The sequence below is a fragment of the Pungitius pungitius genome, chromosome 19 (genome assembly GCF_949316345.1).
Source record: "Pungitius pungitius chromosome 19, fPunPun2.1, whole genome shotgun sequence".
NCBI classification, from domain to species: domain Eukaryota; kingdom Metazoa; phylum Chordata; class Actinopteri; order Perciformes; family Gasterosteidae; genus Pungitius; species Pungitius pungitius.
The window spans coordinates 8,674,793-8,700,991 of record NC_084918.1 but is presented as its reverse complement, the minus strand read 5'-3'; the positions used below and the strand labels follow the sequence as shown (position 1 = coordinate 8,700,991).

At 40.5% G+C, this 26,199-nt stretch overlaps 1 protein-coding gene across 1 annotated transcript in view; it reads left to right on the top strand.

Annotated features, from left to right (window-relative positions):
• Window positions 1-26,199, top strand: part of cntnap2a (contactin associated protein 2a) — a 159,200-nt gene that overhangs the window by 12,861 nt on the left and 120,140 nt on the right. The window contains exons 4-10 of the mRNA XM_037456600.2: window positions 1,086-1,279; window positions 12,729-12,876; window positions 18,579-18,631; window positions 18,818-18,968; window positions 19,501-19,685; window positions 22,433-22,576; window positions 23,678-23,939. Coding sequence (XP_037312497.1) covers window positions 1,086-1,279; window positions 12,729-12,876; window positions 18,579-18,631; window positions 18,818-18,968; window positions 19,501-19,685; window positions 22,433-22,576; window positions 23,678-23,939 — 1,137 coding nt within the window. The remainder of the gene's footprint in view (window positions 1-1,085; window positions 1,280-12,728; window positions 12,877-18,578; window positions 18,632-18,817; window positions 18,969-19,500; window positions 19,686-22,432; window positions 22,577-23,677; window positions 23,940-26,199) is intronic.

Here is a 26,199-nt window from a genome sequence, read left to right as displayed (position 1 = left end):
GGGGGGGATACATCGCAAACTGCCTCACCCTCTATTTTATCATATGACTATCATCTCTCATGCCTTCTCCACTATACCCGGTGCTTCTCTCCCACACTCTTAGTACGTTCTTGGTATTCCTGTCTCCCTTTTCTGACTTTGTCCACATGATTATGTTTTTTTTTCTTCTCTTTCATTGCCATGTTTACATCAGTTAGTCGTTCTCCTTTAGTTGTGCTTTCATCCTGTGACTTTCTTATCTGTATTTGTGTCCCTCTGGAAATTTCATCACAGAGAATCCAAAAAGACAGGCGTCACATCCCAGTTAGCAGTCCATCCACCGCCCACTCGCCCCGATAATCGTCCCACAGTCGCATTCTTGCACAAGCTCGGCTGTTTGTTGCACTGATGCATGTTGGTGCGCAACCTTTTGGTGCGTGTGTAGTTATCTGTTTTATGTACTCTAATGTACTCAGCATGTCGTTTTCTTGTATTTTTCACACCGGTTTGACTGCTCTCATAGCAGCCCACATACCATGTTGGCATCACGCCTCTGTTGCTTCACTCTTACTATCTAATGGCTGATGAAATCAGGTTGGTGGAACCCATCCAGCTTTTTACTTTGTTTTCTCTACCAGTTGTCTTGCTCTTTAGATTCTGTAACATTTGATCTAAAACGTATTTCGCCTGTGAGAGTCAGGCAAGGTGACAACTTTTGGAGTAAGCATGAGTATCTGTCTGACAATGAGGGCCGAGGTATGATTGCATAAGGTTGCAGACTGCCACAGACAGGATTACGTCATCTATTCTAACAGTCATCGCTGTAGCCATGGGAAAATAATATTGAAATGCAATCCTTTAATGCCTTGTTTCTTCAAAGTAGTATTTTACCGTGGGTGAATGTATTCCTCTTTTTTTTTTTTCACCTTGTATAAGTGACCATAAACCTTCAACTTTGGAGCTGTGGCTTTGTGTATATTGTCTTTCTCAATACATCATTATGTGGATGATTGAAGAAAAATCTTTTCATACAGACGAATAATGCAAAGGAGCATAAGATCTGAAGACAATCTCATTTCGTACCCATTATGTCATTAATTCTGCAGGTGCTGGTGGCTGGTCTCCTCTGGACAGTGACCATTACCAATGGCTACAGGTGGACCTTGGATCAAGAAAGCAGGTTAGCGCCATAGCAACACAGGGTCGCTATAGCAGCTCCGATTGGACAACGCGGTACCGTCTCCTCTACAGCGACACTGGAAGGAACTGGAAACCATATCACCAAGACGGCAACATTTGGGTGAGTGAAATGTGTGTGGCCATCAGATAACAGTAGGACCACTAAAGCAAGAACTACAGGTTTGGATTGTTGGGAGAATGTAGTAGAAAACAATATTTAATTCTCCTTGAAAAAAATTCCAGAACTACATAGTAATATCCACTAGTATTTTGTTAACTGTTACAATATGTATTACTGAAGCTGATCAAAAAGGATATTCATTTTATTACAGAGGGTATTAAGACAAAATAAGTTTTAGGTCCCAGGTGTGAACAATAGGCTTCTGCGGTGTTCAATTCTCGTTATGAGTTATAAAATTATGTCATTTAGTTTTGTTTTTTTGTTTGAGCATGTGAATATGGCGTCCATATACCTGTAGCCCCGGGTCCACTGTTTATTTTGATTTCATCACTATATTCTAATGGTTAATGGTGATTAGTTAATGGTAAGACACTGTTAACTTTGAACATTCTTCAGAGCCCCGCAGACACAAATGTGGGTTTGACACATTAAAATAAAAATTATTTTTAATGCGAAGCCTTCCTTTTTACCCCTAAGTAACGCAGAGCAGAAACCCGGTGTGAGAGTCATTAATTGTAATATTAAACACAGCCGTGGATGGGTTCTAGTTGGAAAACCCCAGAAAGACCAACATTTATAAATAAACAGTTTATTCATTCACACTGATGCAATCTGTATGTCTTTATCGTGTACTGTGTGTTACTCCAAACAGACCCGTCCCAGCACTTAGCAAGCACTCGAGTAAGACATCATTGATTATTAGCTGACGGGTTAAAAGCCCACGCTATTCACTGTTGGTGAAGAGCAACAGGTGATAGCAGATGGGCTTTCAGCAAGAGGAGAGGGGAAGAGAAGTAAAGCCCTGTCATGAATAATGTTGATAGACCAAGCTATTCAGCATTAATGTAAAACCTGAAAGTAAAGGATAGGCGCTGCTTGCTTTTTAATCTCCTACGGGGAAGAAAAGATGTGTATTCACTCCTCCACTCAATCGGATTCTGATCCTATAGAAGGCCAGAAGGTATTCCCTTTCACGGTATTGGTTAAGGAGAAACACACATTCATTATCTAATTAATACAGCGCCTGTGGGGGAAATAGGATGGAAACCAAAAACACTAGCTGGAGAAATATGGGAAAATCCCCGGAAATGGTATGGTTAGGTAAAAGGCTCTCAAAATTGTTATTGATTCGAAAAAGCCGGGTTATTGTGAAATGTTTTTTTTAAGGGATCAAATTATCCAATTTTCAGGGACGGAAACTATAGGGGGAGGATTGAATATTAATGACAATAATATTGATGACAATGATATTAATGGACAATCCCAATAATGGATTAAAGATATTGAAGATTATTTATTAAATGTTAAGCTAGAAAGACAGTAACGGAAACTCAAATTATCACAATCAATATTCCAAAATGTCCTATCCAATAGACCTAATGCATATGGTGCAATGGTGGGAAAGTTAATCCACTGACGTGGAGTGTAACTCACCTCAGGTGTGATACAGCAATCCTCACGAGAGAAATGTAGTAGTAGTAGTAGTCTACACTCACAGACTAGGGTTTGCACATGCTTGCACAGGGGTAAGGGACCTCCCTACGAGTGCGTAGCCTCCCAACAATAACATTATACTTGACCAAAAGAAAAATGGAACTGTTTGCAAAAAGAATCAAGAATCATATCGGCTCGAAACTATTTCCAGCCAGCATTAGTTAATATACAAAATATCCACCACAGAGAATAGAAATGAGAATATGGCAACAGGTGCATTATATAAGATCAAAATGGGTGGAAGAGGAGCCAGACTGAAGACTTAGTTCACAAAAATCACTGCTAAACAATTCCTCTGATAATCACCTGTAAACTAATGGGCGGTCAGTGGGCGTGTCCTTCCCTTATACGGTATAGAGTGTCTTTAAAGATTCATGTGCACCATGGGACTTCCCAAATGAAGAGATCAGACTTGAAGAATCTTGTTAGCCTGTAGTGGGTGTATGTTTTCACACACATTTATTTTTCTGTGGGTGTTGAGCTGAGCCCGTCCCAAATGTTTCATCATTATTCTCTTTTATTAGTACTGTTACGACTGGATGCGGTGAAAAATGTGGATCATATACAGTTGAAAGTAAATTAAGCTGTTTTTTTGTGTGCAGCATCATAATTGTTTGCCGATTATTTATTCAGAAGTGTTTTCCTTCTGCCATTAACGCTGATTCATTGCCTGTACTACTTCCGCAAATACTCCAAAGCACATTCATCTCGGATGTAATTGTAACTAGAAGAGATTTCCTCTGTTTTGCCTCTACGTATGACATATACAGTATATTGCCTTTTTTTCATTGCCAGTGTAATTCAAAATATTCTTCATGTAAACAAATCCAGAGGCTATAAGTTTAAACTGGGCATATAGCATCAATAAGCACCAGTGCAGTAACAATCAAACATGGAGCCATTTGTTTCTCTCTGTCTCTTATTTAGAAGAGTTTGGGTCTGCAGCAATCTACATGACTACACACACACACACACACACACACACACACAGATATGCACACATACTTAAAGCTAAACATTAGATCACTTTTTGTGTATGTGTGTGAAACTGGCCCTATTGATCAAACGGACGACTTTGGATGAGCGGACGTTAAAGCCAACTTAATGTTTCAAACACACACACACACACACACACACACATATACACACTGCTACCATCAGGCCGTGTTTCAAGCCATTCAATCACATTCGGCTCAATCCCATTCGCCGCTGGATGAGGTTCTCACAGCGATCCCCAGAGAGAAAACCACCTGTCCTGCAGTCTTATGCATGAAGGTTCTATTCAGGCACATTTTGCCACCAATCACCGCCTGCCGTTGCTCCACACTGATGGCTTAACTCTTTCACTGCCAGACTGCGAGGCCAGCTTTCAGTCAAAGCAACAGTGTTGATCGTAGCTGAATTGCTGTGACTGTGACTGGGGAGGATAGTTGGTAAAGGCCTAACTGCAGTGTTGGTTCTGTGAAAACTGTTTTAATTTCTCTCTAACGTACCACCGAGGAGTCACAGGGACGTTGATGAATTACTGCGATAATCCAAACTGGTCAAAAGAGGAAAGTGCCAAAGATCCTATAAGTAATTGTATTGATCAGTTTCACAATGATTATGAGCTTCAAAATGTGTACAGTAAGTGCAGAGTCAAGTTTTAAGCCACAAGTTTGCTATAGTGTAATGTGTTGATTAGCAGGCCCACTGTCTATTATGCGTCTTACCAACCGGCTACAGAAAGTGGTATCTGGCAGTGATGCACTTTTAAAAAGTAGCAACGTGAAGAAGAGTTTGATAAATTTATGCAAAGATGGGTGTCTAGCTCTCAGAAAGGAGATAAACAGAATGCATAGTGTGTCAGTTAGACCATAATGACGTGTATACTAGGCTTTGCACTGGCAATGAATGGCAATATACAAAATACAATTTTAAGAAAATGAATTGATTTATTTCCGTATCTTGTAAAAATCTTCAGTCATAATGAGGATTTTTACAAGATAGATTACAGGACATATTTTAGAAATGTGGAGCTCTCATTGACAGTTAACAATTTGTCAGGTGTAAGTCTTGGAAACCTTTCAAGTGATCATCTTGTCTTTTCACAGTTTAAGTGTCAGACTTTGATCCACAATTACAGCGGCATGATTTAATGCGTCTCAGTGGGAACATAAAAAGCTAAATGTGGTGTGTCGTGAATTCAGGGAGAAAAAAAAAACACTCTCTGACTGCACATTAAAAAGCAATTAACTTAACAAACTTACAAACATTTGATGTCACACTTTCCTCCCACACTCTTGTTTGGTATAAGGCTCCAGCAGGCCCTGTCTCAATGTTTATTATCGTGGATGAGAAGCTTGTAGCTGCAAGCACCTCAGGTCAGTTGACAGTAATGTGCATATATTATATGATATATATCCAATAAACTAGCACAGTTTGCACCGCCAATCTAAAACTGATACAGGATCAAAAAGGGACACATTTAAGATGTTTTCTTATTAGGGATTTTTTGGTCCTATACTTAAAGATGACATGCGTTTAAAACAAGAACCGTGAATATGCCACACTGACTTTTTGAACATGAGTGATTCTTAATTGTTAAATTTAAATTGTCTTTTATGTTTGTGCATTTGATTACAGCCAAACATCAAGTGCTTCATGCATTTTCATTGAGGTATTTGGCCCTTTTATTATGTTGAAGGATTACATTGTGTGGAAAGTAAGTGCACATTAGTGCAAGGGGCCTCAAAGACAACACTGGAGCATGGAAAATTAATTAAATATTTGTTAAAAGGAAGATGAAGAGAGTGCTCAATATAATTTGCATTAATTGTATGTATTAAAGTGCTCATGAAGGACCGGTATATATGAAGATGCAGGGAACTGGTCTGGAATTTTAACAAGTCTCTGCCAACAGTCTCCAGACTGATTGAAGAATTAAATCAAATTTGATGCAATTTTTTTTTAAGGCTTATATACTTTTGATATAAAAATGAAAAAAAAGGCTTGTTTAAAGAATTAATTAATGCCGTTTAGGTTCAAAGTCAAACTGGCATCCGGTGGCTTTCGTCGACCCAAAAGCTGCGCATGTGCAACTTTAAGCATGAATAAAACATGATGTATTGTTAGTGGCCATTTGAAATAAACACATAGCTTTATCACCCGCAAGTGTTATTGGGAAGACCCTTGTGTAATCAAGGAGCAAATACCTTGCGCATGAATTAATATTCAGTAGGCGAATCTGTAGCCTGCTAAATGTCAGCTTGTAATTGAGTGATCAGGAGCGGTGCTCCAGATCTCAGCAGGAGTGTTACTGTGCTGTGGTCTCACTTAGTATTTAGTATGCTCTGTTTGTATTTGTTTTAATTATTAAATTCCTCATTGGATGATATTTTAACGTCTGCCAGATAACTTTTTTATTTTCCTTCGTGAAGTCTCTGAAACAAAAGCATGTTGGTGTGAGTGGAGGAGTTTGACCTGTCAATGGACACAAAAGGATTCACTCACTGCAACTGCTGCAGACCAGCAGTCCTTTGGTTACATCCAGAAGTATAAAATGTTGGAATTGCATTAGACCACGGTGGAACACATTGCTCGCAGTCATTGATATGACTTTTACAGGGTTTTCTTCATCCACTTAGAGCCAGAAATTAGGAGAAGACTTTATATCTATGTCGTGATATGCTGCAGTGACTTGAACATCAGCCTCTTTAATGTCACTTCACTCCATTCCAGATAAGAGATGATTGGAAATAAAAAATTGCTGAGTGTGAATGGTCGAGGATGATGAATTGAAACAGATAGTCAGGATCCCAGTGAGTGGTGGAAGTCTCCTTTGGTACAACTTGAGCAGCCTATGAAAATGTAACCATAAAGTCATGCACATAAACATTGTGCTTGTGTGACAGTGGCACCAAAATCCAATCACACATTTGGGGGGGGGGGGTGCTAGCGGTTTTCTTTTCCCGTTCTAATTGCCGCACTCGACTTCAAGGTGTAACCTTTATTATTGTTCAGTCTGAAACGGCGCGCCAAGTAACGGATGGTGCAGCAATATTGTTGTTCGGGACATATTCGGGAGTAAGGTCGGTCCGGGAGATTTTGAAATTCGGGAGTCTCCCGGAAATAGGTTGGGTTGACATGTCTTGCCATTAGGAGCACAAACTCGTTTATCCCACTCGTAGCAGAGTGGGATAAACTGCAGAGGCTGGAGACCCTTCTAGAGCCATGCAGGGAAATCAGTCTGTAACTTATCAAATAACATTGCTTTGATTATTTTCTGGAATGAATTAAACCAAGTCAAATATCAATAACATGTATTTATGTAAAAATAATAATGATGATAATAATAATGATAATTATGTATCTGTGTCCTGTTATCTATCTTTGGAATGCATTTTAGAAAGAAAAAATGGTTAGGATTCAGGTGTAATTGCAAATAGTGATTAATCCTGATTAATCCACTGGAAATTCTGATTAATTTGATTAAAATTTTTAACCATTTGACAGCCCTAATTATTATGTGTTTTGTTGGCAATGAGTCGCACGTGTCTCTTTCGGTTAAATAAAACTTTCCTCCTCTTTCAAAATGTTTCTCATTGGCCCTACAATTGGAGTCAAAGCTCTGGGTGAGTCAGCGGTCTGAAGCACAAGGGGGAGTCGTACACAAATGGTTGAACATGCTGGTTCCCTCAAAACATTGTGTCCAACCACACATGATCTCACAAATAATGAGTTGTTAACAGACACGTACACGTCCACTCACACAGCCACTGATGCGGCGTATGAGGTTTCAAAACAGACCCAGGGAGGACGCCTGCATCAGTGTTGGGCCCTGGTGAGCACACGTTGACTGTGGCTGCCAAATGTTTAAAGTCTGAGTAATGGGCTCTTAAAGCTCTATTCTTTCCTTGTGTGTGTGTGTGTGTGTGTCTCTCTGTAAAATCAAATTCAGTGCAGCGAAATATTTTTGCACACCAAAGATAATTTTGTGAAGTTAGATGGGGAAAAAAGTGATGATAGCAAGATACTTAAACCTTTCCTTTTTTTGACTGGAAAAGTGGAAGTTTAGAGAAAAGTATTTGCATGAAATGAATTTTTTGAAAGGGTTCCTCATTTGTCAGCCAATATGCGAAGCAAAGGATTGCGGTTCCCTTTGTCACCAGCTCTTTTTAGAAGGTGAATGCAGTTAATGGGAAACGGAACTGAATAGCAATGCTCCAGATATTGGCTGTAATGGACACAAAAGGTTGTTAAAATTTCCCAGCTTTCGTTAGAATATCGGAAAACACCTTGCTTGCACAATTAGAAACATGGATTAGAGTGTTGATGAAAAAAAGTGCACAGAGCAGAAGATGGACCTGAAATAAAATTGTTTTAATGAAACTTGCAGATGTGCAGTTCAACCAGTTTATTGTTGTTGTTTGTTGGTGCTGTAGAAACGAGAAGCAGAGGCAGGAACACTGTGATAGGCTGCATGATGTTAATAATGTCAAAAAGATACATATAAAAAATGAGGAGATGCCTACAATCCAAGTATTTAGAAGAAACTAGAATCCAAACTATACTATATGCATGGTTGAACCAAAAAAATGAAGAAAAAAACAACCCTGGATCAAAAATTAAATTAGGGGTAGAAGCTGGTGGTAGTTTTAGTTGTTTTTTTTACCAGAAACATTGTGTAATTTGCGACGCATCCCAGTAGCTCTGCCAAAAGACAAATGCCATGTGTTTTATGTCCCTACACGAAAACAACAGATTAGTCTATTCTAATTTAAAATGTTTTAAAGATTCATTACTGCAAGAGTTTATCCTGTCACAGAAGAGAACCGAGCCCACGCAAACACAACCACCCACACTGCTTCACAGACACACAAATTTCTCTATGGCCCTTCTGTTTTGTCCTGTACACTTGTCGATAAAAACAAAAGACCAGACCAGCCCGAACTGATTTCCCCTGACTCTGTTGGGAGGGAGCGCACACACACTCATACACTCACGTGCTCAAACAATGGCCCTTACTCTGGGCTGGTCGAACAAAGCGTCCAGCAGCAACAAGAAAACATCGGAAAATAGCTTTCGCTTTTTGTTTCTCCCTATTTGGTGATCAGTTCTCTTCGAAGGGCTGACCAACACACACCTGCTCCGACACACAATAGGTATTCACCGGCTTGCACACACAACAGACGAAATGAATAATATGCAGCCATGGAGATTAAGTAACTGAGGGGAAGAAAAAGGCAGAGCTGCAAACAAAGTAGATAACGGTTGTTTTATGGATTTGTGTGTGTAAACTGTGTCAGTATGAATGGCCGAGTGTGTGTATGTGCCGACATGTGCGATTATTCTTTTTACTTCACGAGCAATACGTGTTTGTGTGTGACTGAGGAGACCACAGGGGCGTTTGGTGACCCGAGTAACAGCAGCCAAATGCCCAACGAGCTGCCCTCATTATTTGACTTTTTTTATGTTTCCGTCACTAATCTCAAGGATTGCTAAAATCATGTGACAGCGTTGCGTTGTTTTGATTCCCATCCACGGTTTGCTCCGTTAAATTAGCTTATTGCATACTTTTAAAACACATCGTAGTCGTCTTTCTAAGATTCGTCAACGTTATGCCTGTCTTCACAACATTATTCAGTTCGGTATCAAACAATGATTCCCAAGTGCGCCATATTCCTTTTCTATTTAAGAAATACTGCGCTACATTTAAACGTAGTTTGATGACCAAAGCATAAATTTACATAAATGTAGAGAAAAACAATCCATTAAAGCGTGTGCACACACATGCACGCTGGCAAAGGAAATCTGGAAGTTGTCCCTGGCACATTGTGTTCTTGACTAAACAATATTTCAGAGTGTCTGAGCTGTTAAGTTGACGAACACTTACCCACACCTTCACCGACATGAACGGACACACATGAACATTACATGAAGTGACACACAACCACACACAAATTCCCAACTACTCCGTGGAGGCCGGTTAATGATTGGGCTTTCGAGGAGAGGGAATTAACTGGTTGGCTAAGCAGACTTTTTTCCAGGCGTTCGGCATTCAAAACTTTTTCCTCATCTTTATCCTCCGCCTCTTCCTCTCTCCCCTATCCTACCTTCTGCCCTCTGCTGTGCAGAGTAATGCTTTTGAATTGAGCTGTTCATTCAGCCAAGCACAGATAAGTGCCGTATAGCGGGAGGAACACAATAGAGAAAAAAAAAGAAAGGAAGCTGGAAATTGGGGACGGAGCTTTTGGGTTGAGCTGAAAAATGGTTTTGTTCTCTCCCTTTCTATCTCTTATACCTTGACGGGCAAGCAGAGGAAAGTGTCAGCTGGACCAAAAGAAGTAAAGTCTTAGGCATGCAGTCAGCTAAATCCTCACCAGATATACAGTATTCATATTTTTTTTTATTATCATTTTATTTCCAACTGTGAAATAAGCTTACGGCTGATATCAGGTTTTAACGTTGCAGAAACTGTTTAAATGGCAAGGTGATGCGTGGGCGGTCTTGTGCACGTGTGCATATGTGCTCCATGTGTGCATGCAAATTGATACATTTGTGCTTTAAAACCTGAGCCAGAACCACAGGCATTTTTTTTAAAACTGAATAGAATTGCAAATATGCAATAGAGAGCACAGGATTTGAGGGTGGATTTAGAAGATTTTTAGAGAAAACGTGAAGAAAAAACGCTACCAACAGGTCAGCAGGGTAGTAGTGATCCCAGTGGAACATTTCAGTGCTGAGGACATATTTAAGTTCTTTGATTCAGCTCTCATTTTTCACGGAGCTCATTCCCGGCACTGCATTTCCTATGCAGCCCCCCCCCGTGGCCCATCCTTCACTTCATGGAGGGCTGAGCGGCGAGTAGAACCGAGAGAGAATATCACAGCTTCTTAGCCGCCCGGTTGCAGCAAGTCCCTCCGCTACGCAGTTTTACTGCAAGTGAAGACGCAACATTTCCTGAATGCATGGGGAGGACACTGAGGCTGGGTCTGTCTCTCCGGTTTGGTCAAGGAGGGAGAAATCTGTCCTCCCAGTGGAAGACAGATTTCCTCTCATTAGAGATCCAGGCCTTGATACAGGCCACGTCTGTTCTACCCACACAACAGATGGAAATGTGGTTTCACTCCAGGTACTTCCTGGTCCCCAAAGAAGACGGAGGATTTCACACTCGTTTTGGAATCGCCATTCTAAACCAAGACTTTGAATGTCTCTGTATGCCAATCGAGCTTCTACCGGATCTCTTTCAGCGAGTTGAGCTGCTCGCCAATGTGGACACACTCCGAAACACAGAACATTTTACAATTTCAAGACTTTATTTACATTTTTCAATTGGTTTCCCGGCGCCTCGAGTGAGTCAGTTAACCCTGAAGTTTAGGACCTGTGTACCTGCAGAAAGCAGGAGCTGCACTCAAAGTACTGGAGGGCTCCCTGCAGAGTCATGCAGAGCTGAATGAAAAAGTGTGTGTTTGTTGTGTCGGTTAACCTTTGCCTGGATAAAGAAAGATTATAAATGAAAGTGAGGGAAAGGCACAGAGGAGATAGAAGCACCGTTCCCCTCGTGTCTCTGCCCTGCCACAGTTGAAGCACAGTAGCTTTGAGTGGGGTTTGAACTCTTGACCATCTCCTCCTTTGCAGATAGCCTATCTTCAGGGGTACAAAGAGGTCACTGAGGAGTCAGTTCAAAGCCGACTGACTAAGCAGAGCTTTTCATCCACTGCCCGGCCCACTTTGCGTCTTATCTAGAGTAACACATGGCTGTCTAGTTTTTTTTGTTCTCCTCAAGTTCCCTGCCGGGCTTTAAATGAAGCTTCTCCCAAATGATGTGTGCCCGCTCTCTAGTGCATACGTGTGTGGAGGAAAAGCTCGGGGTACACTGTGGTCGTATGTTTGCTGCCGAGAGGAGGAGAACGCGTGGAAGTGGAAATGAGTTCAGGGACTGTGGTGAGGTGGATTAGTGGGTGGTTGGAGGTTCTTGTGCCAGGTCAACTGAAGGGAGATACGCTGGGCGGGAGGAAGAGCGGAAAGGAGGCAAAATGAGCAGAAAGTGTTTGACTGAGGGGGATGTGTTAAACTGTGTTTTCCCATTGGTATCCATCAGTATTCCGGGTTTCTGCTATGCTGCTCTGTCCCTATTTTCTACTGTGTGAACCAAAATGTATACACACTATTTACATATTTGGCCGACCCTCTCTCATTAGATTGCTCCACCAAGTAGGTCGGTGTAAAACATATGACAACAAAGCAGGAATAACAACAAAGTGATCAGTGAATTCCTTGAAATGAAGCTTCGCCAGCTAAACAATTTTATAGAAACTACAGTTAATGTTGTTCTTTAAGTGCATTACTGCCATTACATAATGAATAAAATGATAAACTGACAAAAATCCCGCTGATCTTCCGGCTTGTACACTTCAACAATCATCCGATCACTCTCCTTTTGGGTAAAGGCAATACAATATGTTGTTTTTCTAGAGGCTGAAATCTCCGAGACTTCAGTCACAGAATGTGTAGAACGAAGTACTAATATGACAAGGAACTGTAAACCTCATCAGTTACAAGCGCCTGTGGATCTTTACCAGACACCAGCTGAAATATGAGATGAAGTGAACAGGGACTTTCTAATATCCACTCCGAGCTGAATACAACATGCAATTTCCTCTTCAATTCCCCTAATGTCAGATTGTCTTTTGGGGGTCTTGTTAAATATGTAGATTGATAATTATTTTTGTATGTTTTGTGAGTGTGCTTCTTTAGGGCAGGATGTGGGGAACAGAACAAACACTTTTGCTCCCAGTCTCAAAGCTGCTTTGTTTGACTGCAGGCTTGTGGCTTTGATGTATTTCATTTCATTGTGTGTGTGTGTGTGTGTGTGTGTGTGTGTGTGTGTGTGTGTGTTTGTTTGTCTTCACAGGCCTTCTCCGGGAACTCCAACTCAGAGAGCTCAGTTCGCCACGAGCTACAGCAGGGAATTGTGGCACGCTTCCTGAGGCTGGTTCCGCTGGACTGGAGCGAGGAGGGACGGATTGGACTGCGTATAGAAGTTTACGGCTGCTCCTACTGTGAGTCAGGACCAACGCGCACACACACGCACACACACACACATTTGAGTATTAACTAAACATATCCAGCATACTCAATTAGCAAGTATTTACATGATAATAGTTCTTCCAGCGAGTTTTGTTAACATTTATAATATTTGATCTATTGGGAGAGCCCGATGATTATGTCAACTTCAAATAAAGGAAAACGTCAGGTTGCAAAATATGCACAGGACAATTACAGACAAACACACAGATACACACACACTTAGACACTGGCTCTTGCTTTCTAACAAATGTATCATCCCAGGAACTGACTCTCTCGCAGCCCCTTTGCTGTCATCCTATTAAAGGTTGCCAAATTGATTTTGATAACAAATTTAAATTAATGCTCTGCATAAATTACTGTTATAAGTGCCACACATACATCTTTCATTCCGGAAACTGCACTGCACTGTTGATATGGTTGTGAATGTGTGTGTGTGTGTGTGTGTGTGTGTGTGTGTGTGTAGGTTGAGCGTTTGCACACAAGGGCAGGTATTGCGTCAGTGCTCATTCCTTTGATTATATTTCCCTTGTTTCATTTCCTTCCCATGTTAAAAGACAAGCAAGTCAGTAATGATAAAGATGACAAGCAGTGGAACCCCCCCCCCCCCCCCCCCCCACACACACACACACACACACACACTCATAGTCAGTGTATTGCAGCCAGTAGACAGACTGGACACACAGCGTTTGCTACATTTGGAGCAGTTCCTCTAGTCTGGTTGTCCAAGCTGGGTTTTTGCCATTTGTCACCTACGTAATAAATTGACTGTGGATAAGAAAATCAGGAAGTATTGATGCATAACACCATCAGATTCTGTATGCTTTGTAACTTTAGGGAGAGCAGCAGAGAAGGAAGAATCAATAGCGTGCACAAAAGTCAAGCTCAGTGTCAGGCACCAGTGGGTATGTGAACTGAATTGTAGCAGGACTGAGAAGAAAACCTGAAATAAAGTCTTTATCTATATATAAGCAGTTTTTAAAATGGACAAGTTAACTTTATAAAACAGAAAAAGTTGTATAAGTGATTTGGATCCACGTTGGGTTATTAACTCAGTTTGTTTGTCAATTCCTGCAGCTTGTAAATTGGAAAGTGAGTTAGACTAATTGAAGACTATATTTATTGTACATTTACACGTTCTGTGGCTTCTTCTCCAACTTGTTAATCGTCTTCAAACAATGTGTCACATACAGTATTATGGTATTATATGGTTCCTGCAAACAATCTCCTTAAATGAAATATTAACAGATTGTCATTTCCATTTGAACAAATAGGGGGTTTGTGTATTCAAAGTATAATCTTTTCCTGTAACCAATTACAGCTGCCATTTCACTTTCAGCCAATTCTTTAGCAAGATATGGCTATAATAATATATTATACACAATGAGACAAATTCGACTTTGCTATCGCAAAATGAATGAGTTTTGTCCTTCTCTTGATGTGACCTCAGGCCGCATGTGGTCTAGTTTAGGTCCTCATGGGCGGGTGCGGAACACTGAGATTAACCTTTACTTTCGGATGTAAATAAGCGTCAGCTGTATGAAATAACACGAAAATAACATGAAATAGTTCACGTGTGCTTGCTTTAGACACTTTTAATAGAATACATCTGGAGCCTCAATACAGAAAAATCCCCCTAATGCTTGTTCTAGTTTAACGTAAGTTTCAGAGAGGAAAAATCACATTTTCTTGTTGTGCGTGAGACCTAATTTCTCATCTTAACTTAAGAAATCCTAATCATAACTATAAATTGTATTTTTCGATTGGCAGTGGGCCTGTCAGTCCTCAGGATGTTAGTGCCTGCTTGCATCTTTCATTACGATCTCCCAGTGAGCTACAGGTGGATAGATGAGCTATAATATCAACAGCTCTCCCGTGTCAGTAGCTAAGTAACAGAAAACATAACTTACAGTCAGGTTTAGCAAGAGGAAGTCTGAGGAACAGTTTTTAGTGGATGGGTCTTTTTAGTCAATGTAAAAAAAAAAACATTAACACTGAATTTTTCCTAAATGCATTTTTTTCTGTAATTTTTTTAGAAGAAATCTAAATGTCATCGACACCAGAGGCAGATAAGATGTCAGGCTAGGTTTCTTTAACAAAACCCTCATATCCTTTCCTTCAACAGACAAACAAATATAGCATCAACTGAAATAATTTTACAATCGCAAGGCCAAAAAAAGAGATAAAAAAAGAGATAAATGACGTGTTTCTAATGTGTGAACACATGCTTACACCTCAGATATCAGTGAGAGAGAGAGACAGAGGCAGAGGCTTGCATGTACACACATACTCCACCTGTTCATGGTGTGTCTGTCTGTCACAGAGCTCTCTTATGATTAGGCTTTCTTCAGCATTCAGTTAGATGATAAAACTCACAACATTTGTCTGTTCATCAATGCTCAACCTTCGCTCCCCAACTCCACAGTTCTCTTAGAACGCTTCTGTTAAATGTTTTCCTTCTTCCCAAACCAGAGATAAAATAGAGAAGTACAGTGTTGGGCAATGGCAAGGACAAGAGGATGAAAGAAGAAAGCACAAAAGAGAATTAGTAGGAGGTGGAGGAATCCGATATAAATAGATGTTATGTTCCCAGCATAATCACCAAATATGTTGGTTGTAGATTATAATTCTGGGTTTTAGAAATGTATGGTAATTAAATGCAATACCTTATTATGACTCATCCAGGACTGTGCAATGAAAGGATGTGCAGATGTGTTAGTGCCAGAGCTAGAGGGTATAAAGGAGTTGTGAGCCACCATGCTAAGGAATTTATGTGCTTATTTACATTTGGATTAACATAGGATCAACAGAAAATCAATTATTTCACAGCTGAGTCAGGTAATAGTAGAGCCACTATATGAGAGAAAGGGAAGTGGGACGGAAACACAAGTCAAATTTAATTTTCTCCTCAAATGAATCACTGTCATGCAAGTGGAAATTCAAATGAATGCAAGCGTATCTTATCTGACTTCAACCTGTGGCTGTTATGCCAACAATACTCTAAATCCGCTGTCACGATGATGTATTGCCATCATTTTCTTTTGAGTCCAGGAAATGTACTTATGTAGATTTTTTTATTGTAACCATCTATTTATGGAGCAGGACAGAGGCCAAAAATACCCCTAAAAAATAATTGTAGCCTTTAGGCATTAACGTGCATTAAGTATAGGGAAACAGGGTTGAGACGAACATTTATTTTTATTGTGGATAAACAAACCAACTGTTATTTTTATTTGTTTATCATGTTGTCTATTGAATATAAAAAACATTGAGCAAATATAATATTTGATTATTACCAACAGTCACAAACGCAAATACACTTCTTCCAATGGTATGAAAAGCACACACACCTCATCTTAGTGAAGGCTGGTCATACTGTGAGTGATCTGCTTTTGTGCTGGCATTCTTCTAATTTGCCGCTTCCCCAATGAGACTAGTTGCCATGGATACAATTTAACATGCCAGTTAAGTGCACCTCCAATTTGTCCTGACATAATGCAGGTGGTGCCTCTGTGGTATTGCTTTGCATTGGCTGATTGAATTGAGGTCTTTTTTGTTTTATTGTGAATAACACAGTCAAACATTTTTCCAGAGTGACACATTTCCAGACCGAATGTGAAGAACAACATGAGTAGTAAACATGTAGTTGACTATGATATTTTTCCATTTTAGGTGGAAAACTACTACTAATATAATATGTACTCATTTAGAAAACGATTCTCGAGTTCACTATAAACTTTAGATTTGATATCTTTTAGTTTAACACCATACTTAATAAACTTTAAGTGACATTTTTTTGTTACCACAGCCGGGACACTTTTTCCTTTGTTGCCGCACACACCACACGCAGCCATCATCGCACTGCAACACCAACCTCACATTTTCAGATTGTGATGAATAATAACTGCCAATGAAATGTATTTGAAGATTATATTGGCTGTCACATGCAGCTGTCTATGGAAAACCACCATCTGGGTCAGGGTTCCGAAATGGCTCGGGCTCCTGGGAGTCGGGTATATTCTTGTGTGCGTGCCGTCATCATCTGGCTTCAGACCCAGCACGCGTTCCTTCTTCCTCCTTCGCTCTCATTCTTTGCATCTCACAGTGCTCTGCAGTTGGTGGAAGATTCCTCTGTCTCCCGTAAAGTCTTCCTCCTTAAAACCGAGCCCTCAGCTGAGCTGGCAACCCTTTTTTTCCCCGAGCAGCACATCTAGATCTGTAATATCTCATGAAAAAAATTCCAAAGCTGTCAACTACCACCACCATTTGCACCAAAAATGTGACAGCAGAAGATGATGGGCTGGGAGCGAGATAGAAAAAGACAGTGATGGGGAAAATGACGTGAGAAAAGAAAAGAAAGAAGTAGAATATTTAAGAGTCGTGCAGAGAGGGGAGTAATAAAGGGAGTAAAAAGATGAAAGTATAAAGAGGGAACAATAACTAGTGCAAGAAAATAGAGGCTGTAAAGCGCTGAAAAGAAAAGCTGGAAAAACTGTGAAAGGCAGCATGGGATAATTTGGGGAGAGCTGTACTTACCTTTCCCAAACTCAGTTTTCCAATGATGGCCTGTACCTAAACTCCTGTTGACCTTCCTAACAATCACACGACACACACACGACACACACACACACACACACACACACACACACGTCTTCAATCACCACTCGAACAGTTGGGATGACGATGGTTATATCAAAGGAGGCCTCGAGCACTGCAATTTATTTATTTTACAAAAACTCCCACAAGATTGTCTCCTGTCTCCTTTCCGCCCTATCTAGATTCAACATTTTACATTTGGCAGAATACGTGCAGCTGACTGGTTTGTCAAACTGGCCTATGAACACGGAGAGGTTTTCACGCCAGGCTGATTAGACACAAGCTCAGGGTGAAGCTGCTCACAGTTGTGGCCTGCAACCAATCAGCCACAGTAAAAACACCTGGTGGGTGTATCCCCAGGATTTAGTTTTAATGTAAGGACCTTTTCCCACATTATCAGTATTAGTTTGATAATTTTTTACTCACCCAGTCAAAGGTTGCCATGTGTGGGGAAATCGTATGTGTTTTAATTAGTATTAATACAGTTCCCATTTGACCTTTAGATACACGACAATGCAATACTATGGGAAACGTTCACTGTGAACAAATGTCTTTGCCTGTAATCAACATCTGTTGAAAATACTACCCAGCAAAGTGAAAACCTGGCTATGTTTCAGTTGTCCCAGTGAGACACGGCAGTGTGATAGCAAGCCAAAGTGAATCAAGACCCTTTCACAGAAACAAATAAAAGTTGGTCATCGTTCATCCTTCAATTCACTCCTGGGCTTTTCATACTCTGACTTGTCAAGATATTCCCTTGATGAAAAAGGCCTGATGGTTACAGTATCATTACAAAGGTCTTGATTGCAGCAAGAGTAACCTTTAAAGAAGACATGTTGGGTACACAAACCTCCTTTTGAGATTTTGTTGACAATTACTGCTTCATTGACCCAGTCTTAAAATAAGATTGCCTTTAAGTTTGGGATGGGGGTCTTGACCTTACAATTTAATCACCAAACTAACTAATCACTAATCACCAAACTGTTCCAGTCTCTCTGGTTACTGTCTCTCTGTTGTATTTTCCTCTTCATAATTTTTGTTAATCCATCTATTTTATCTGTCTACTTTACCTCTTTTTTAGGGGCGGGCGTGATCAACTTTGATGGGCAGGGTGTCATCTCTTATCGCTTTAAGGTAATGGATGTTATTTGGATAAAAATCAACAAAAGCAATGATATAATATGAAGAGGAAACAACCATTTTATGTGGATTCTGAGATGCTGGCTGGCAGACCTGGGAACGAGCAGGCATTCTTCATCGTCGTTTCAGTATTTGTCTCCCTTTTCACAAGGTGCATTGTGTTTTTTTTCACGCGTTCAGGTGAAGAAGATGAAGATCATCAAGGATGTGATTGCACTGAGGTTCAAGACGTCAGAGAGTGACGGTGTGATTCTTCATGGGGAGGGCCAACAGGGAGACTACATCACCCTGGAGCTTCGCATGGCCAAGCTGCTGCTGCAGATAAACCTGGGTGAGAAACTCGTACATGTCGTCTACTCAAGTATTTGGACCCTACTGCCACGATGTCTTAAATATACTTTTATTAAACCTTCGACTGGTACTGCAGCTGTTTTGCTACTAATTATCAAATTGATGACTAAGGCCAAGCTGTAACCACTCTGACTCTTGAATTGAATAGTTAGTTAGTTAGCAGTCTAATGACTGCAACAACACTACATCGGTTGCGTTTGCAGAAATTTGACAGGTTTATAAAATAATAGTATCATTATTGGTTTGACAATAATGCAAAACCTTTGTAACGTGTGCTTATTGCTGTGTCATTTTAGAATATCCCTGCCAGAGAAGTCACAAATACATTTTGTGTTCATTGGTCCGCGTTGAGCTAATAATACCTAAAAATCTCAAATGAACGTACATTACTGTACTGTGCTGTTTGTACTTATTCCGCCTGACAAATCATCATGTTATAACATACTGATGTATTTACAATATCCAATGTCTGTGTTTTTATACCTTGTATTATTATAAAATGTTAATTACAGGCAGTAATCAGTATGGATCTATCCTGGGGCATACCTCTGTGACCACCGGCAGCCTCCTGGATGATAATCACTGGCACACAGTGGTGATTGAACGCTACCGGCGTAATGTCAACTTCTCCTTGGACAGTCACACTCAGCACTTCAGGACCAATGGAGAGTTTGACCACCTCGATTTAGACTACGAGGTGAGAAGCAAACGTATACTGAGTACCACATTGAGAAAACATTATGGAGCGAGGTAAAAAGGGAGTCTCCCCTTTCAAATAGATGAGGAAATTAATCCAACAAAAATAACTACATACATACAATAATAGATGGTCTCAATTTGCACGTTATGTGTTTTTTTTCACCTTTTAAATCACTTCCAGGCTTCTACCTTCCGCAGGAGTAGTCCTTTTGAATTTATCCTCTTGAAGTCCATTTGGTAATTCCCCAGCTTTAAACAAACCTGGCTGTGCCAAGAGGGGATGGGCGGTTAGTTATGTTATGCCAAAATGGCATGTTGAGTGTAGCGATCCACTTGAGTTGCCTGCCCGAAATAGCTAGCGGGCTGTGCTCCATTAACACTTGAGGGGTCTTAGCTTGGAACTAATGATGGTGGTGAACAAAGTCTTATAGAATACTGCGGCGAGATATATTTTTTCAGACCCTTGGGCAACGCTGATTTCTATGTGTGAGCAGTTTTCAGAGTAAACCTGAGAAACACCTTGAGAAATTGCTGGGAGTTTTATGGCGGCTGTTTGATGATTTTAAACTTGTGAGAGACAGGAATGATATGTTTACTTATTAATACTTGTTATTTGTGATGCTAGCTGGGCTCTATCTTTCAGCCCAGTGAATTTATCTCACCCAGGCAACCAACTCAAAACATTAATGATATTCAGTGAAGGAATACAAACAGTAACTAATAATACTTAAAATAGGAAATTGATTTTGGAATACTTAATGAGTAGGAAATGCGCTTGTGTGTAATGTGAGTGTGTGCACACTGCTGCTTGCATTGATATGGTTGCGTGTGACCTTTTAGCGGGGATGGCTGATGCGGGTGATCTGTTTCAGTGTCAAGTGGGATACTGAGAAATGGGTCAAGACAAAGCACAGTCCAATTAAACCAAAGCTGTTAAATGAAATGATCTTTAGGGAAATCTATAGAACAGGCTAAAGCCTGAGTGGATCTTTGCAGAGTTATTGCCTGATTGAGTCTCTCTTCTGATTGTGACCAGCTTTCGTTCGGAGTGTGCCATGTGTATTCCATACAGCCCACGCTCTTCATGCATTGTGTACGCGGGTGCATGTCTGTATGTGCTCTGCCCCCATTTAAGCTGGTAGACTAAATATCCGGATGCATTTGTGTCCACCCTCAGCAGTAATTACTAAGACTACTGGAGCATCCCTACAGACACAGAGAAGCATGCGCGCACACACAGACACACACTACTTGTTATTGCGCTGTCTGAAAAAAAAACACATGTTCAAGTGTCGAAGAAATATGAAACGCAGTTTCCATTTCCATCAGTTCTGTGTCCTTCAGCGCTTTCAACCAGCTGCCTGTTTATTAGCCCCCATCTCCTTGCCTCAGTTCTGCCCTCATTGCATCTGTTCCTCAACATCTGTCTTCTTCCTTCAATGCTTCAATCATATATATATATATATATATATAATGTAAATGTATAACTCAATTACACAATGGGCCTACAGATGGAACTACAATATTAGTCATAGACATATTTCTATGACACCACATTTAAAAAAATACTGATTTTATATTTTTCAAAAGGCTTTTACTATCTTTTTTGTTGTTAAAAGTAGATAGGGAAGGCTATACCTTTTGCTAAAGCTTCATATATGTCTCAGTAAATCATCCACACATAAAGCCCACCAATATCTTAAACTGCACCAACATAGAAAATGGAAAATGTCATTTTAACACGCTTCCTCCTTTAAAAGAAAATCGGGCTATTGTCCGTTTTAACTTTTTGTCTAATTAATATTAGCGTGCCATAATTGTGCCATACATGTCCATTGAAACTGAAATGTTGCAATTCCTTGCGTGTTTTTTATGTAATCCCTACTTTTAGAGTAATAGCTGAGGAATGAAAGCAATATTGATTACTTACCGTAAATCCTCAAATAGTGGCCGGGGCTTTTATTTACATAGGCTGCACAGCGCACCGGCTTGTATTTGGGGCAGGCCTTTATTTCTTACTCACCGGTATCTTCTGTTATAGAATTGTATTATTTAAATAAAATAATGGGCTTTATTACAGTAGGCTAATATCATTCATTGCATATGCGTTCAGCACTTTCTGCAACCATTTACCGATAGGCTACCGGTAGAATGAAACCGGTAGACCTAGAGCTAATCAACTTTCTGGAGACTAACCATTTAGAAATGGATCAGTAATAAACCATAGTGTCAGTCTTAAGTTTATCGCGTATAGCGCTTAATTTGCAGTGTCCTCCTCGTCGTTCTCCTCATCCTGGGCTACTTGCGTGCTGTTCTCCTCCCCCCCCGCTGCCGGAGCTGCGGCACATGCCTGTCCCGCTTTGAAGCAATGGATGAGATCATCTTCACTTCCGTCATCTTTCAGTGTCAGTCCACAAACTTTGACGGACTTTCGGATCATGTCCTTGTCCAGCTTCTCGCAGGCAGCGACCACCCAGTTCACGAGCAGGTGGCGGGCAGGGGCTCTCATGTTACCTCCAGCAGTTTTTTTTTTACCCCCGGCCTGTATTTGGGGCCCGGCCTTTATTTGTCCGTATCGACCGCGCCCCCAGCCACTAATTGAATCCCGGTCTTTATTTGAGGATTTACGGTAATTGCAACGTTGTTGCTAATATCTTACTAGAGGTAGAAGCTGAACGGTAACAGTATTGAAAATATTTTTTTCACTACACATCTCTTTTCATCCATCTACACTCTGCTCTTTAGTTGAGTTTTGGGGGTATGCCGTACAGCGGGAAGCCAGTGGGAGGAGGAAGGAAGAACTTTAAAGGCTGCATGGAGAGCATCAACTATAATGGAGACAACATTACTGACCTGGCCCGTCGAAAGAAGCTAGACACCTCCAGCTTTGTAAGATGCGAACACACACACACACTCTCTCTCATACACATATATGAAATCAAAAACAGAACTCTTGCAAACATATGAATCAAAAGAGTTTGATGTAACATGCCTCTAAAGTCAGCTGAAAGGAAGAAGAATGCTCATCATTGACCCACTAACTCTGTATCTGACCTGAATGAGAGGGTCGGTTCATTCACTGGACCAAAATAGTGTAACAGTTTCATAATGAATCAGATACAACTCTCCCATGAGGGCCGCCTGCTGTGTTTGCCTCCTGTCTTTGTGCTCTCTCTTGATAGAATGACTTTGGATTTGGGTTGTTTTCCCGTATCTGAAACAGAATGAGGAACATATGAGATGTAATTTCAACCCATTAAGGGTTTTTCATTCCTAAAATTAGTCACAATTTAAAGAGCCTGTTTCCGAACTCTTCTTTCACCTTCTGCAATTCTTCCTCAATAGTGGACAACCACTTCTATCTGGGGTGAATTGATCGAACAAATGGTCACAATAATAAAGTTTGTTTAAGCAGCACTTCTAATTATCTAAGATTCCCACAGAGATTTTAATCAAAAGAGATCTGCTCTCAAATTTCCAAAAACCACACACACACACACACACACACACACATGCAAAGCAAGAGGCAATCAGGAATCGCCTATAGCTCGTAAGGCAGATCAATATGCTGCATTTGTGGATTGATTTGATTAAGACCACAAGGTTGTGGAAGCTCACTGGTAATTAGGGCCTGAAATCCACAATAATGTGTGTTTTTATCCAGCACACAAACAGTGCCCTGAGTTACTTTTCAACTCAAAGACAGGTCTCAAAGACAGGATTGGGCAAGTTTTTTTTTTTTGCAATGTGCACAAGCAGCATCAGTCCTTGAATCCAGCTTCAGTCAGGAACATCTGAAGGTAAACTTGTGGTAGATTCAAAGCAACAAAACCTAAGTAAATAAATACATGATGAAGTGTCAGGACATTGAAAACATTTCACATACATTCATACACTCAAGAGATTTGTGTTTGACTTTACTCTTGAAGACCAGTGGATTCCTTTTTTCACTTTGTTGGTTTCTCTCTCTCTAAATCTGTGTCTTGACAGCGAAACCTGTCCTTCTCCTGTGTGGAGACCCACACCTTCCCGGTCTTTTTTAATGCCACCAGTTTCCTGCAACTGCCGGGTCGAGCAAATCACAACACAATATCTGTGAGCTTCCAGTTTCGTACATGGAACCCCGATGGGCTCCTCTTCTTCAGTAATCTGGACGACGGCACGCTGGAGATCTCCCTCGAGGACAGCAAGGCTGCCGTTCATATCAATGTTACCAAGGGGACCAGAAACAACCGCGTAGACGTATCGTCAGGTAAGATTACCAAAGTTTACAACTGCATAAACACGCTCTATCTAAACGGGAAGATGTAAAAGGCCAAGAAATGATTCAGGAATTATTAACACGTCATAATAGCTTTAACTGTAATCTTTGTTTTAAATGATTCAAAGTAGCACAGCCACAAAACTTGCAAAAAAAATACAAAAATACATTTTTAGTGAAGTTTAGGGTTAGGTCAAGTTTAATGTCGGATTTTAGAAAAAAAGAGCTAAACTGACTTGTTGCATATATGTATCTATGGGTTTCTTTGGTGTTGTTTAAAACAAAATTCTCATTTCTGAAGATGGATGCTTGCTGATGGGTGTATTTAATGATGCCTGAAATTCTAGGCATTATATTTCTCTTGTTTTTACCAGTGACCATCCAACCACTTGGGGTAAATACTTATTCTGAATGCAAAAGCTGTGATTTGCACCGGCCAAATAACCTTTTCCCTCTGGACATATAACACCAATACAACCACAAACACAAAGCACTCTGTTTCTCCCATCTTTTGTCTGCTGTATGGCTCTCATCCGTATTATCTTCGGTGAACGTTTGGATACTCAAGATGGCAAACCGAAGCAAAATATATATATATTTTTCCCCCTTAGGGCCAGAGTGGATGTAGGCAGTAAATGTTTCAAGGAAAACAAGTAGATCTATTGAATTTGATAATAACACAAGATGTTCTAATCTCGAATGAGCCAACTCCTTGTTACCGTATATGTGTACTTACTTGCATATCATCATATAAGCTTTTTTTGATGAGATGTCTGGGGTGCTGTATCTACTATAGTTGTAGCTTTATTCCCACTGCACTGTTGTAGCTAGGTCTCTTGACTTGTATTCTGCCTCTTTATATCAAACATTATTGCCACACAAACAAAAAAACGTCCTTTCTTACCACAATATTGCTCTCACCTTGGTCGTTAAATGTTTGAAATGTTGAGTTGTTAAGACCCGAGAGAAGAGCAAATGATGTACGATTCCTCTTCAACTCTTGTATTATTGTAAGTCAGACGTGTGACCGTTTCCATCATCACAGTAAAAATAAGACAGAAACATAGTGGTGTTTTGAAACAAGTTTTCCTCTGTCCCTTTAGTCTATCACCTCTCTTCCGGCCTCTCCCTCTCTCTCTCTTTCCATACACACACTATTATTTATTCTGTACACTGCAGCTTTAATAGGCCATTATGCCCAGGGGTAGGGATTATTACAGAGTAACCCTCTAGGCTAATTGGGCTTGAGCCTACGATTACATCAGCATTACTAGAATATACAGACACACAAACACACGCTCCCCCCTTTTGATTCCGTTATTAGTATCTCTCAGAAAGAAAGCCACACTAGCTTCTGGCTTCAATGACACAGTGGGAGATCAGTAAACCTGTAATGAAATGCTTAGTCCCTCTTAATGGCAAATATACTGGAGGGAGACGTGCAGATGCGCACACACTAAGAAGGATAGTGAGAGAGGGAAAGGAGACAACACAATCCAGCATTCATCTCCCAGTGGGGATAGTTAGCTCATGACGCTATTTAGCAACAGCTTATTCATATACATATATAATCAGGCATCTGCTGGGAGGTAGAACCATGCAGACTTACTCCACTCATCTGCTGCCCACAGCAGCCTGCTCCTCATGCTAATAAGTGGAAACTTTTCTTTTAGCACAGTGGGGCACCAACCACTCAGGAGTCCTCACCAGGATTCACTTTGTGTAGCTGATGGATCCATATTTTTCATTTGTGTCGGATTTGTAATTCGCCGTTGGAGAAACTTGATAATGAATGAGTAGGATTTGTTGTCTGTGGTTTGTGAACACAAAATTCCATGTGCACCACCCACCAGGGGACAGGCAACCCGAAATTCACTCTGGTTGAAAAGAGCTTTGAACTCACTTTTTTTGCTTCTATTGGCAAGTCTGCTTAATAGCTGGTGTGAAACTAAACCATTGACATCAATGGAAGTATTAATAATAACAAAAGTAGTTCACAAACTGAATAAATAACTGAACACCAGGGTCTAATAACTGAACTATAAATTAAGTCTCATAATTGATATTTCCTCATTGAGTTTGAACACTGGGCTACGCTTCCAGCCGCCATCACAGCACATCTGCACAGATACACCACAGGAATCTGCTCTTCTGTCAGCTTTCTATTCAAAAACAGCTGTCTATCATCCAATGTGTTTCTCATCTCTTGGTTACTTTGTTATCCATGAAAGTATTGAATGTCACATTTTTG